The sequence below is a fragment of the Eptatretus burgeri genome, chromosome 5, assembly GCF_056783735.1.
Source record: "Eptatretus burgeri isolate ZD-2024b chromosome 5, Ebu_testis_v1, whole genome shotgun sequence".
Classification (NCBI taxonomy): domain Eukaryota; kingdom Metazoa; phylum Chordata; class Myxini; order Myxiniformes; family Myxinidae; genus Eptatretus; species Eptatretus burgeri.
Window position 1 is genome coordinate 44,024,374 of NC_140965.1, and position 15,664 is coordinate 44,040,037.

The following is a 15,664-nucleotide window of genomic DNA, read 5'->3' on the forward strand; positions in this document are numbered from 1 at the left end:
AACACCCTTATGATATCCCTGAGCCTATCACACTTTTGTTATCCCCTCTCCTCTCCCCATTCCTCCAATGAAATCAAGTCATTTGGAGGGATTTTTAAAATCTTGTGTTGGTGTGGCGTAGGCATGATGGGCCGAGTGGGCTCCTCCTGCATCGAATTTCCGTTTTAAAGGAAATTTAACATAATGTATAATAATTTGGTTTAAAATGTTACGTTGTAGCAAAATTGAATGCGGTCTATTGAGTTGCCATATAACGAGGGATGCATGTTTGTGTATTTGTTCGGTAAAATAGTGAGTGAGTCTCCTTATACGTTTCCAAACCCCTGGACCAATTTCCCCAAAATTTGCTGTACCGCGTTATTTTCACACGTGAAAGTTCAACGTTGCAGGAAAAAAAATTAAATTCTTCGTCAAATTGATTTAAAGACAAGAATTAACAACACTTTGGGATTTAAAGCGTCGTACCTTAGGTTTCACCCACTCACCGCTCGCCCCCCCCCAACCACCCCAAACCCCCCACCTTCTTCCAACTTGGTGAGGAGAAGGACGGAGCGTAGGCTACGCCTCTGCGTTTGAAGGTCGATACTCTGTCAGGAATCGAACCAACTGCATTTAATATAAATCAATATACAAAGGACCCACGACTCAATATGACTATAAACCATGAAATGAGCCATTTGGCCCATGATTGCTGTGTTGCACTCCCAGTTTATGTTTTTCTTGTTACAGTTGGAAACAACATCTTGATGTTTTATAAATGTCTAAATACCCCGATCTTCATCGGATGATCCAACTTGTATGTGTATAGAATGAAGGACTAGTCATGCTGGTGAAACCTCGTGTCGATCTGCATCGGCATGTTGGAAGAACAATGGATGAAATCAAGAGGATGCTGATCATCCACAGTATGTGAACCGCTGTGGAAAGGTTGGAGAAGCTCATATTTTGGACATTAACCCTTCAATAGAGCATACACGTCCACAAACTTTCCCCCAATGCAGATAGACACCAGCCTTCACCAGTAAGACTCATTCTTCATGCTGCAAGAACTATACATAGTATTCCACTTTCCTAAATGAACAAATATTTTAATTCACTGTATCAAATTGATGCACTGCAAGAGAAAACAAAAGCAAAAGAGCAAATTGAAATTCCTCCGATTCGGTAAAGCAGCCCATTAAAAAAGCAAAAAGGTTAGAGTTATATAATTACATAAGGGAGCCTTCCAAAATCTCAACTACAAATATAAATTCAATTTAGAGTGAATAAAAATGAATACAAAACAAGAGAAAAACAACAAAACCTGGAAACGTACATGCTGCATCATCATGCAACATGTCCTATGGAGAGCGTTCGTGCTGCCGCAGCAGATACTGGGCTACAATCCTGGTCACAGCGCCACTCCGATTCAGGAAGTAAGGGCAGGAATTTGGAATTTGCTCATGTTGCCGGTGATAGCTCGCTTGCTCTTTGCAAAGGACACCGTGGGATCTTTAACATCCACCAACTAATGCCGGAGGACAGGACGCGCAGTTTAACGCCCATCCGAGGGACGGCACACACATTGATGAATCACCCTGCCTGTGAAGCACCGATATGATGGTTTATAGCTCAGCCGAGATTCAAACCCAGGGAAGATCACTTAGTAGTGAATGTGTGCACCTCCAGGTAATCCTGCCAGCCCAGAGATACATCACAGGGTTGAAAAAAATAGGTACAGATGGATGGAGATGTGAAGAAAGCAAAACTATTTACTCACATCGACGATATGTCCCATCATGCGGCAACGGCGACATTGGCTGTTTGTTGGACCTTCTATACAATCTTGTGCCAAATGTCCAGGACATCGACAGAGATAGCAAGGCAGGAATGGGCACGTGACCCGCAAATGGCCGAGATTGCCACATATGTTGCATCGAGGATGTTTCTGCAGTGGTGACAAAAAAAGAAAAAATTAAGATCACAGAATGTTCATCACAGGTTACGCAATGCTTCACAGGTAAGTTCAATGGACAAAAATGAAATAATTTTTGCATACATGTACAGTATACACAAACAAGAAGACCCAATCACGTCTCTCACCCGTAATGGGAGGAAATAACCATTTCGCTCTAACTTAATCAATTACCCAGGTGGCTAGGATTTCCAGACATTAACCCCCATTCTCTTCCAGCCAAAGAAAGCTGCATAAAGCAACAAAGAAAAGCTGCACAAGGTAAGCCCTATCTCTCTCACACCAATTACGGGTGAGAGATATGATTGAGTCTTGGCATTTATATTCTAACTGATATTGGCATTGTACGGAGTACATGCTTGGGTGCTTCGGTAGTGTGCGTTTGGCTATGCTGTCACTGATAACGTGCCAATTAGTGATTAAACCGGTCCGGCGGCTGGGGGCTGGGGGGGGGGTGGGTGTGTGCAGCATTTGGATTCTAAAGTGTGCACAACCTGTGCATGTCTGCAGCTGTAGAGGAACCAAGGTACGGTTTGAAACAGGAAAGGGCTTACCTCGTGCAGCTTTTCGTGAGTGCTTTATTCAGTTTTGTTTAGCTGGAAGAGCATGACAGTTAATATAGATCAAGACCCAATCATGTCTCTCACCCATAATTGGAGTGAGCAACCAATCAGCTCTCACCTAATCATTTATCTTCAAGTAGCTCGGATCTATTTGAGTAATCCCCTGACTTTTCCAGCCAAAGAAAACTGCCAAAAGCAACCAAGAAAAGCTACACAAGGTAAGCACTTTGCTGTTTCAAACCCTACCTGGGTTCATCTACAGCAGGTGTTTGCCTCGAGGACAATACAGGACAGCTGTTTAAATGAAAAACAAAAAAAAAGCAGAAAGGGTCTCAAAATACAAAGCTTGTCCACATCCGCTTTGTATTCGACCCAAACTTGACCAAAAAAAAAACAGCTAAAAAAAAAAAAAAACGTTAAAATTTATGAATTATTGTTCTCCATATTCTCATCATGCCTGGTGTGAGCTTAATGGTGAGGGTGGTGGGCTTGGGATCCTAGGATCCTGAGTTCAAATCCCACTCGGCTGTTGAATTAACACCAGGTGGGGTTGACTCTGCCTGTCATCCTTCCAAGGTTGGCAAAATGGGTGCCAGCTTGCTGGTATCCTGTGTCGGAGTGGCGGCCCATCCAGGATTGTGTCCAATAGCCAATGAGACTGCTTATGCAGCACCAATGCTCTGAACAGAGTACGGTCCCATTGGATGGATGGATATTCTCATCAGAGGTTTGTTATAAAGAAAGACAGAAGCGAATGGACTAAAAGGCCTATTTGTACTTACTGTGACCTCGCCCTTTGACATTTTGACCAAATTATTAATGTCTTTTCCATGTTCTAAAAAAAACGTTTGTTGAAAATTTGATGACAAAAGATCAAATGGTAAAATGTTATGGCCTGGACACACACACACACACACACACACACACACACACACACACACACACACACACACACACACACACACACACACACACACACACACACACACACACACACACACACTAGGTATTCCTCAGCTCACCATCCAAATTCCCTTGAAAGGTCATCGGGATTCAATCACCTTGGCATCGTCATGTTGTTCTGATGCATTTTGAACATCCCAATCAATCTTCTTTTTGAAGAAGACAATCAGGGTGAAGGAATTTTTTTTTTTTTGAAGTGTTGGGCAAATCAGCACCAATACAAAACTTAAAACGATTCGAGTATCACCGCCAAATCTATTTCCTGCTCGTTTTCATCATAATCTCACCCTCGGCCATGCATATATTGATGAAAACTGAAAACTGTACATCCAGTAAATCACTGAAATTTGGACATAAACTCTTGACCCTTGTTTTTAAGTTCATAAAATAATAATTTTGAAAACTATATCCGATGCAACACGCACATCCTGGTCGATAAAGTATAACGGCACAAATTGGTTTAACGAAATGCAGACAATTACATGTGAGGTCCGTGTGTTAAATGCTGCCATGTATTTTTTTTTTTCATGAAGGCCAATTCGTGGCTTTATACCTGAAGAAGATGCATTAGATAACAGGCAATAACAGCCAAGCAGAAAAATAAATGCAACCAACCACAACATGTGCAGCATTCCATTTAACGCTGGCAGTGAAACTGTGAAAGGTTTTCCATGATTTAACTCGGTTTAAATGCGTTTACATAGATTTCAATGTCTCATAAAACCGGCCATTGACACTGGAAAAGTTTGGCAGCCCACAGCAATCCGGCCACCATAAACGGTCCAGTTTCAAAGCTGGGTGACTTTTAATTTCACATGCCATAATACTAAGCGCGTGTACAAGCGTGAAAAAGAGCCAAGCGGTGGTCCAAACTCCTCGATTTGCCTATGCGTTTCATTTATCTTGCCGGCCGGCTTGAAATGTTAACAGCCTCATTGCTGGCAATGTTCCCAGGTTCTGCCTCATAAACGAGCACAGTTAACCTGATCAGCCTGAGAGCCGCAGACTTTCCCATTACATAAGGCCCAAAAGTTTCTCAGCTGTAGAGGACACCAAGCCTAGCCTGCATTCTCCTGCAAATTGCCAGTACCCATAACTATTTATCTCCTGTGTGACAGCTTCAGGCCTTCTCCATTTTGAAAGAATTTTTCTTCCTTTACCTGATGCCCCCCACTCCTTTTGCCCTCTCCACACCCCCACCTCCATACCATCTTTCCCCCAACTGAAATTTCCCTCCCCTACCCACCCCCTCACTAATTCCTCCACCTTCCAACCCTGAATAGGCTCTTGCTCCAGAAAATTTTCTCTCCCCACAAGCTTGTTTTTTTTTTCTTTTGTTGTGTTTTTTTTATTTTACATTCACTCAATTCAGCACGGCAAGTTATGTGCCATTTCAATGACTCCTCACGGCCTGTAGCCAAGGAAAGCACCCAGCTTTTACTCCTTTTATTTCGTAACCTTCTGTATCTCATTTCTGCAGAAAGATCTGTCCTCATCTTGGTTTGGCAGCCTCCATTTCCTGAGGCACGCAAGGTTGGTTGTCCTGGCTCTTCCCGACAGGCCGAGTGGCAAGGATGGATTTCTTTGGTACTGTGGCTGAAGCGGTGACAGCTCATTGCAGCAACCACACCCATCGAGTCCAGTGTCACCATGAGATTCTGGCCCAAACCAGAATTTGCCCCGTGTCAGCTGTAGCTTGAATCATAGCTTAATTATGATCCATCCAGCCCTTATTTTAAGGGGATGACGACAATTAAGAATTTTCCTCATACCATGTGGATTTTGTTTGCAAAATACTTCTTATATGCTTAATCAAGATCTTGCTCTTAAATAAAATTCAATTATGTAACATCAGCAAAAAAATGTGCTTAAAGGAGAGGGAAGGTGGGTGGGGTGGGGGGGGTGGGAGGGAGGGGTGAAAATGTTAATAACTATCATTACATTGTAAATTCTCGAAATTATATTCTTTAACTTTCAAGGCTAAATGGTTTATTTGTTAGAATTTTATTTGATGGATCATTAAAATGCAAAATTAGAGATGCACATCATCTTCACAGAACATTGTTCTCGTAAGGAAGAGATTCAGTAACCCTTGGGAGGCTCGTATTATCAAAATTATTATTTTTATTGTTTTTAATCGGGACTCCACTGAAAACCCCTCGGGCACCGAGGTTTTCACAAATGTACTAGCAAAAATTAGAAGAACAAAAAAAAAAAACATTTGCAAGCACTTTGTTGGCTATAACCAGGGAGACAGATTAACTGGAGAATGTTATTTTGCAGCAAGCACTGCACAACTCGATTTTGCCTGTTAAGACTTTGATCGAACAGATCAACTCACAGTGTTCACCAGCCATAATCATTGTGATATTTGTAACGATCTACATTTACATCAAACCTCAAAGGTAAAACTAACTGCAAGCCAAAAGGTCATATTTCCTCGGACAAAGCTAATGGAAAAGACAGCAGTAGGACTTCATGCATGAAGGGCAGCGAAACTGGCAATGTCAATTGTGGTATTTCTACGGTGGAAGACAACGGTTTAAAAAAAATAATAATAATAAAACAGCCACAAAACACACATCCGCACAATATATATATATATATATATATATATATATATATATATATATATATATATATATATATATATATATATATATATATATATATCTATATATATATATATATATGAAAACAAACATGTGCAGATTAAACACAAAACTAGAGAGTTCATAGAATACCTTAACCGGTGCAGTCTTGAGATTAAAAGGACATGGGCAGGATCTGCGAAAGGCGAATTCGATTGGTTGAGATGTAAAATGCCGTAATGTTTTGTCCAAGTACTGCTAATCGAAAGGTTTTTGAAAGTGCCAATAAACGACTTGTGTTTTACAGTGCTCATGTACACAATTCATTTGAAATAAAATAATGATTTTGAAGGTTGGAGAATGATACGTTTTCAGAAGTTTACCACCGGCGAAGCGGTATATTTTACACTACCTCATTTAACATTACATTAGTTCTTCATACCTGTTGTTGGTGTCATTTATGACGTCCTTAAAAACAGTAAGTTTCCTGTTTGCAATGATTTTCGATTTTGTTAAATTGCCAGACAGGCAGACGCATTAAAAACTAGAACGGGCACTCGGTAGAGCGCATACCTTCGCCGCCGCAACTTTTTTCCGGGCACATTTGAAAAACGTCATTTTAAAACGTCCATGACGTCACAACCGTCAGTCCGATTGACGTCAAATTTGGTGTGTAACCTCCTTGAAGGCAGTCCAACAAAATGGAATGATAAACACTGAAAAATTAAAAAGTTGAAAAATGACGTCATCTTTTGACGTCATTTTGACGCACTTCCAGGGACGTCAAGTCCAATCGGGGACTACCATTCTGAAAGCTCGTAGTTCACTGAACGTTTTAACGTTGGTTTCATGTCAATAGCTCCATTAGATCTGAAGCTATGCCTACAGGTATATTTTGACCTTGAGTGTGACCTTGACCTTGACTACAGAGTTAATTGGCAAAACCTGTACATCAATAAACAGATATTTTGGTACCGATCCTAATGCCTGGATTTGGGAGACTTTGCTTTATAAATTATATAGATATTTGAATGTAAAATATCAGGACATTTTAGCCACAATTGAAAAACGTCATGTTCAAATGTCAATGACGTCATAACGGTCAGTCCGATCGAAGTCAAATTTGGTGTGTGACGTCCTTAACGTAAGTCCTACAAAACGGTATGATCAAAACTGATGAGATCGAAAATTGAAAATTTACGTCATCTTGTGATGTCATTTAGACGCACTTCCGATGACGTTACATCAAATCCGACACTACATATCCGAAAGGTATCTCGTCATGGAACAATATGGCGGTGGTTGCATGTCGATAGCTGTTTTATGAAGGAAGTTATGCTCAAAAGAGTGTTTTTGACCTTTTCGTGACCTTGACCTTGACCTTTGACCCGATCGCTACCAAAATCTAATCAAATCGTCCTTGGACACTCACGAATCATCCCACCAAATTTCATGCAATTCGGTTTAATACTTTCTGAGTTATGCGAATAACAAACAAACACACATATTCACAAATAAATAAATACACAGCGACCAAAACATAACCTTTCGCAGAATGCGAAGGTAAATATTTCACTCTGCTCTGCGCATGCGTGATCGGTACAAATTCAGAGGCAAAGTACTACTAACCTGCAGGTTCACTTTCCAATTCATGTTCTCATTTGTGTTCAAAATATAACATTCAATTGAAATCAAGTTGTTCCTTGATCAAAAACTGAAGTTTGTCAACAGACAAACAATGTTGTGGTTCTCACAGCCATGGAAGACCAAATTCCCAGTTTTCCAGGACAAAAAAGTCGTTTTCGATGACTTTTAATACAAATGCTTTATGTAACAGGTGACTTTGGAACAAACCACAAGGATAAGGATTTCACCTTGTTGGCTTTCTGTTATTCCATATTCTATTGAATATTTCAGTTTTACATGAATACCTCCAGACAAAATATACTAGCTCAGCAAACTATATCACAGAACCATTCCAAGTTGTACCTTTTGCAGCATTAATCACCAGTTTCTGTCACATTGATCGCTTACCTGGAGTTAACTGAAATTAATAATCATCCTCATTTTCATAAAAATTGGAAATCAACAAAATATGCTCTCCACATATGAGGTGGATTTTCGGACTACAGTAAATGCTCGTTTTACATGGGAGGTCATGTTTTGTCTCACCTATAAACTCACACGTCAAGTAATGGAATGGTTTACCAGACTCACCTTCAATCATGGTGCACAACCACAACATTCACGACCCCTTATGTTTTCTGCTTATTTATTTACTTGGCAGATGCTGGACTCGTTAATTCCTTAATTGATGCCCAGTGATGACATGCACTCTCACCTCGAACAAGCTTATTCAAAACGTTCACATTCTGTATCAAAGACATCACTTTCCATAATTTCCACTTAGTTCACCACTACCAACAGTTTTACTCTTGGGAGCCATGGTTAAAAATCACTAAAGGCAATAACAAATGAAAACAAAGGAATTGATTACGATTCCACAGAAGTGACGATATGACGATAGGTACAGTGTACTGTACGCTCTGCATGTCTCAGTTACCACCGGCACTGCAGCAGTGCCACTGATTTGCAATTACATGTGTAAAGTTGAAATGGAGTTAAGTCCCAGAGGTCCTCAAATATTTTTTGTCTCAATGGATAAATGCCAGAGGCCATAATTTGGGGAAGATAGAATTGAAGAACATTGGAGCAGATCAACTCAGGAATAGTCTAGCAACTAAATTAGCACCATGCAATAAATCCATAATAAATCCATTGATGGGGGGGATTCGGATTGGAGAATTAGGATTAGCTCTTCAGCGCGGTCCAGATTCTGATGCGACTTTAATGGTAAATGCCGAGGGGAGGTTAAAATTAAGAGTATTGGGGGTGTGGAGATTATTTCTATATGCGCAAAACTTTGAAAGACTTGGCCAAGTTTTCCAGGACTTTCCAACACTGGAAAATGCTTATTTTTCCACGAATTTCAAGGACTTTGCCAACACAGAAAATGAACCAATTGCTTAACCCAAATTTTCGCTTTGCACACGGGTAACAGCCACACACAAAACAAACACACAAACAAAAGTTAATTAAATGAACTGCAATGAAAACACGAGTGTGGTTCATAAATACAATGAAAATTGATGCAAAGCAGGTTACTGAAAAATTGTCTGTCCCAAAATAACTCATAATATTTATGAATGAAGATAAACATCCAGGCCCATCAGCCTCATGAATGCACACGTTAATAAATAAAATAAAAATAAAAATAAAACGACTTCTTTTCTTCATTGAAAATAAATATCCCAAAAATCACCAAAAATCGAGGAGTTGTTTTTAAGGACTTTTAATTTTTAGAAACTTTTCAGGACTTTTAATATACTGATCTCCCCCCTCTCATCACAACCCCTTTCCCCACCTCTCCTTCCCATCCAACTCTCCCCCCTCTCCCGCTCGGCGATGTCTCACTACTAGTGCCAATGTTGAATTTAATTTGTATGCTTTTTTTATAATTGGCGGATCAAGTTCTGGGTTCAGTTCCTCTAAAACTTAACAGGTTCGGGTTGAGTTCCAGTTGCACATGGTCTGTCATCAAGTGATTGACTTTCATTGAGAATGTATTTTGCCAACCTTTCCTCAAACCCTTCATAATAAGTGGAACTGCTATTCGGAGCTACAGCACACCAGAAAAAGAAGAAGAGGAGGAAGAAGAACAACAGGAAGAATAAGAGGTAAGAATAAGAGGGCACAATAATAGAGAAGAATAAGAGGAAGAGGAAGAATAAGAGGAAGAGCAAGAGGAATAAGAGGAAGAGGAATAAGAGGAAGAGGAATAAGAGGAAGAGGAATAAGAGGAATAGGAATAACCCAGCAGACACACGACGTCAGTATGAAAGATTCACGACGTCGGGAATTGGCCGCTTGGTTGTACAACCATATCACGTGGCGGTACAGCCTCAGCGCGCCCCGCGATTATCGAAAACTGTTTTTTCTGCCTCGTGTGTTTCCATGGTGATCGCTTTGCCACCTCGTGCCGTGTGTGGTCGTGTCTGCCTTTCACTGGAGGAGAGATCTGATCAGCTAATTGCTATTTCCGCATCACGAGCCGCCATTTGCAAGGTTTGGTTAAACTTGTGAACTTTCAGCTGTTTCTGAGTGTGACAGAGACAATCCGCTTTAATCTGCAGAAGACTTCCGCTTTTATAATTAAAATTATCTTCCGCCATGATCATTTTTGGTAAGTATAATATTATAAATCGATTTTATGTCTTAGCTTTTGTTTTTGCACGTTTTAAAGATCACAGAATCCATGATGTGTTCCTGTTACTGGTGTTCTGGAATCCATATGGAAACATTCAATGGAAACTCTCCCGGGCCCTTCGGGCCACTCGATCGTGGTTAGAGAGTTGGACTCGGGAGCGTACATCTGACGATCGAATCCTCCAACACCCGATTTCATCGTTCTTTATCACGTTTAGCTGTCGCTGATTTGGCCCTGATCGTGTGGAGAAATCGACGGTAAATAATGAATTCATTTTCCGTGGGCCTGGTGAAAAAAAAACACCGGTCAGTGGTAAATAAAGGGAACTCTGTCAAAATTCCTTTGCACAAGTTTAATTGGTTCAGAACCTTTTTAAAATATATTTCTGGTGTGGCTAATGCTTTGGCCGTTCGGGTCCGACGAATTACCGCATTGTTCCGCAATGTAACAAATTTAAAGTTCCACTGCCCTAGAAAAAAACCTCAATTAATATTATTTTTTATAATATATTATTTTTTATGTCCTCTTTTAATGAGTTAGGCCTAACCAAAGGCAAAAGGAAAACAATTGTCAGTTATTGTTCGCCGAAAAATGTGGTTTTGTCATAAAAAAAAATATTAACCCTTTGGCCGCCGACAAACTGCCGCTTGTAATAATGAAGCCTTCATTGCAGTAGTTTGTCACTCGAGGAATTGTTGAAGTTTTTTGGTGCACAATTATTTTGTACACAATAATTACAAAAATCTGAAAACCCACTCCGTGGGAGTACCTCCTGTGCAGCTTCCCTTCGCAGGGCAGCTCACCGGATGATGGGATTGGGGCAAAGCCTTCGGGACCCCCAATCTTTGATAGGAGGGAAACCACGGGGTAACATCCCTGGGTCAGATTGCGGGAGAGTGTGTCGGAGTGGTGCTGAGGTGTCGTCCACCAGACGGCGGTCTCCTTGGGTTAACCTGAGGCGGTCCCTTCGGGTGGGTGCCTGGAATGTCCTATCCCTAAGAGAGGATGATCACCTGTCTCTGTTATCATCTGAGCTCAAGCGTTTGGACATCGGGATTGCAGCTCTCTCTGAGGTTCGGAGACCGGATTGCGGCGAGATAATGGTGGGTGGTTACACCTACTATTGGTCTGGTCGCTCTGATGGTTACCATACCCAAGGAGTTGCTGTAGCTGTGTCCAATAAGCTGACCCCAATGATAATTGAGGTAACACCGGTCAACGAGCGTATTATGAGATTAAGGATTCGTCACTCCTTAGGTGTCATTTCCCTGGTCTCTATTTATGCTCCGACTGAGGCGAGTGATCTTACCGTGAAGGATGCATTCTACGCCACACTCGAGTCTGTGGTTGATCAGTGCCCCAGACGAGATACACTTCTAGTCTTGGGGGATTTCAATGCATCGACTGGAACTGATAGGGATGGTTATGAGGTGTGTGTTGGTCCCCATGGGTCAGGAACTATGAACCAGAATAGCACTAAGTTCCTTGACTTTGCAAGAAGTCATGGACTTAGGGTGGCTGGTTCATGGTTTCAGCGCCCGCAAGCTCATCGCTGGACTTGGTATTCCAACGCTGGCGGTGTGGCAAAGGAGATTGACCATGTCCTCATTGACGGTCGTTGGAGGATGATCCAGAACTGCAGGGTCTACCGGAGTGCTCAGTTCCTCAATACTGACCACAGGCTTGTTGTAGCAACTCTAAAGCTGCACCTTAAATCCTGGAGAATGGTACCATCCCAGCCTAGGCTGGATGTTGCCAAGCTCAGGGATGAGAGAGTAGCTGAGGAGTTTGCGAACAGGCTGAGTGGACACTTGGGGGTCTGGGTGCTTTGGGCGGTCCTGAAGAGTTGTGGAGCACCTTCAAGACCACCGTCCTTGATGTTGCCGGTGGATGCCTTGGAGTTCACCGCAGGGCAAAGAAGAATTTTGTCTCTCAAGGGACACTGGATACCATTGACCAGAGTCGCAGGGCCAGGCTGAATGGCAGAGCTGAGCTGTTCAGGGAGCTGAGGCGTAAAACTGTACGTGCACTGAGGGTGGACAAGGAGGCCTATGTGCGAGGAATCTGTGAGGGGGTAGAGCATCACCTGTGGACAGGTGATTCTCGTCCCGCTTACAGGGGAATTCGCGCATTACGTTCATCCAAGCCCATCCCTCGGAGCACTGCAGTTCGAGCAGAGAGTGGTAGGCTCTTGACAGAGGAGTCTGAAGTGAAGGCCCGCTGGGCCGGTTACTTTGAGCGGTTGTACCAGGCTGATCCCCCAGCTGTCGAGTTGGACGTCAAGGGTGTTACAATCCCTGTTGCTGACCCTCGAATCAACTGTGGTCCACCATCGCTTGTGGAAACACGGGCTGCGGTGAACCAGTTGAAACGGGGCAAAGCTCCAGGGATCTGTGGCATCCATGCTGAACTTCTCAAGGCTGGTGGAAATGCTGCACTCGCGTCGTTGCATGCAGTTTTGTGCTCTGCCTGGAACACAGGCATCATCCCAACTGACTGGAAGAGGGGCCTTGTTGTCCCTCTCTGGAAAGGGAAGGGTGATCGCCAAGACTGCAACAACTACCGAGGGGTGACGCTGCTCTCAGTGCCGGGCAAGGTCTTTGCTCGGATAATTCTTGATAGGGTTTGCCACCATCTGCTTGAGCACCAGCGTCCAGAGCAGTCAGGCTTTACACCAAAGAGGTCAACGATTGACCGTATCCTTGCTCTTCGTGTCCTCACTGAACGCAGACGAGAGTTTCGGCAGGGGCTGCTTGCAGCCTATGTTGATCTCTGTAAAGCGTTCGATTCAGTGAATCGGGATGTCCTCTGGAGGATTCTTGGTCTTCGTGGGGTGCCACCGAAACTGATCGATCTGATGTCTGAACTCTACTCTGGTACTGAGAGTGCTGTGAAGTGTGGTGGTACCGCCTCTGACTTATTTCCAGTTGTTACTGGAGTTCGTCAGGGATGTGTACTTGCCCCCACACTTTTCAACACTTGTATGGACTGGATTTTTGGGAGGATGTCGGAGAGATCAAGTTGCGGTGCATCGTTTGGCAATGTCAAGATCTCGGACCTTGATTTTGCAGATGATGCAGTCATCTTTGCGGAGACTTTAGACATCCTCTTGGGGGCCCTCGAGGTGCTGAATGAGGAGTCGGAGCCGTTGGGATTACGGATTTCTTGGGTCAAAACAAAGATCCAGGCTTTCGGTGACATCTTGGATGCTGCTGTCCTGTCTGTGTCTGTTTGTGGTGAGGATGTTGAGGTCGTGGATAGATTCACTTACCTTGGCAGTGATATTCATGTCTCCGCAGGTTGTGAGCCGGAGGTCAATAGACGTCTGGGTCGGGCCTGGGGAGTCATGGATTCACTGGATCATGGGGTGTGGCGCTGCCGGTACCTGTGCGGGAGGACGAAAGTCCGAGTCTTCAGGTCCTTGGTACTTCCAGTCTTGCTCTATGGGTGCGAGACTTGGACTTTGACCAAGGATCTGAGACGGAGACTTAATTCCTTTGGTACCAGGTCTCTTCGGAGAATCCTTGGCTATCGCTGGTCGGATTTTGTGTCCAACGAGCGGTTGCTGAGAGAGACTCGGATGAGATTTGTTACCTGCATAGTCCGTGAGCGTCAGCTGCGGCTGTATGGACATGTGGCTCGTTTTCCTGACGCTGATCCTGCTCACCAGATTCTCTCAGCGAGGGAGTCTCATGAGTGGAGGAGGCCAGTGGGCCGACCACGTGCCTCATGGTTGCAGCAGGTTGACCATCATCTCAAGGAGATGGGGATGGGCCTGGCATCTGCCTGGGGGATGGCCAGACGGAGGCCCCTGGAGTACCGGCGGAAAGTGGACGCAGCGACGCGCTGTTCTGGCACATGCTCCCATACCTGACCTGAATTATTTTCCTTTGGTAAAATGGTTATCAAAAGACAGGAAAATAACTTTATATAATTAAGAATAATGTTAATTGAGGCTTTTTAAGAGCAGTGGAACTTAAAATTTGTTAAAAGCTGCTTCGAACACTGGTGTACTAAATTGTTGTTATTTTCTAAAATAAGGGTGATGTCCAATGCTGTGATGTCCACATACAATTTGTGTGGAAAGAATGGGAAGAGACCTTTCCGGAAGCTGAATTTTTATAAAGTTGTCAGAGGTAATGAATTCTGCTAAATGACAGTTTATAATGTGCACGACTTGAGCGTAATTCACAATGCAAGTCTTGTTTGATGATCATAAAGCCCAATATATACGAAGTGGAAATTCTTATTTTTTTCAGACAGTACCATGACCAGTCAGCCAACAGCAACGGAGGCGGCTGTGGACACTGCCATATCACAACATTTGAAATATGCCCCTGATCGGCGTTGAGGTGCGGGCAGGAACAAGCCCTCATCTATCTATAATTCCAGCTGTGTGTGTGTGTGTGTGTGTGTGTGTGTGTGTGTGTGTGTGTGTGTGTGTGTGTGTGTGTGTATGTGTGTGTGTGTGTGTGTGTGTGTGTGTGTGTGTGTGAGAGACCGCTGTTTCTCGACAACCACTGATCCGATCTAATTGAAACTTGCCAGCTATATTGCTGGGGACCTGGGTGTGTGCCTTTTCAAGGTTTGATATTAATTGGACAAGTGCTTCCCAAGTTTTGGCCATTTATTTACCAAACCAACTGCGTAGGCGTGGCCGATGGGGAAGAGATCCTCAGCCGCGTTCCCCATTATGGATTACAACGTACGGACTTCTGGATAGTGATGACTTACTGTATTCTCATAATTTCTCGATTTCTTATGCGCATTTATAGATAAACACAATGCCCCAATACAGTCGTCATTTACGAGAGCGAAGGAATGGCCTGTGTGGTTGTTTGAAAGTTGTTGTTTTTGCACGTACGGACACATACTCGTGTAGTAATAACGAGTAACAGCAACACGCTGTGCCAGCCGTCCACGTCCTTGATTATTAAGAATTTGCAGCATAGTTAATTGTAATGTTGTATGTTGGAAACACAGTCTAAGTTTACATTGTGAAAATATTTACATGTACTTTTATGCAGAATGAAGTTATTTTATTTTCTTATGAAGTTAAGATTGAAAACATCCAACAAATTAATTTTTTTGTGCTTTGGAATTATTTATGTGAGATGCATTCAAAATTGTGTTTTCATACTTAATGATGTTAGATTTATATTTTTTCTTTGTATGAATACACACACATAGATATATATTTGGTCTCATTGATTTGCCTGATTGTAATTCAGTTTTATATAATTTTATGCACTGTTCATATCATGTCAAGTATCATCTGTTTAAGTCTTTATGCATCTCATTCTATTTATGCCTGCTGTGGGACATA

The 15,664-nt window shown here is 42.7% G+C and overlaps 1 protein-coding gene across 8 annotated transcripts in view; it reads right to left on the reverse strand.

Annotated features, from left to right (window-relative positions):
* The window catches only part of ZCCHC7 (zinc finger CCHC-type containing 7), a 430,079-nt gene that overhangs the window by 215,851 nt on the left and 198,564 nt on the right, over window positions 1-15,664 (reverse strand). For all 8 annotated transcript variants that reach the window (XM_085881648.1, XM_085881650.1, XM_085881651.1 and 5 more), the window contains one exon: window positions 1,760-1,927. In XM_085881648.1, coding sequence (XP_085737774.1) covers window positions 1,760-1,927 — 168 coding nt within the window. The remainder of the gene's footprint in view (window positions 1-1,759; window positions 1,928-15,664) is intronic.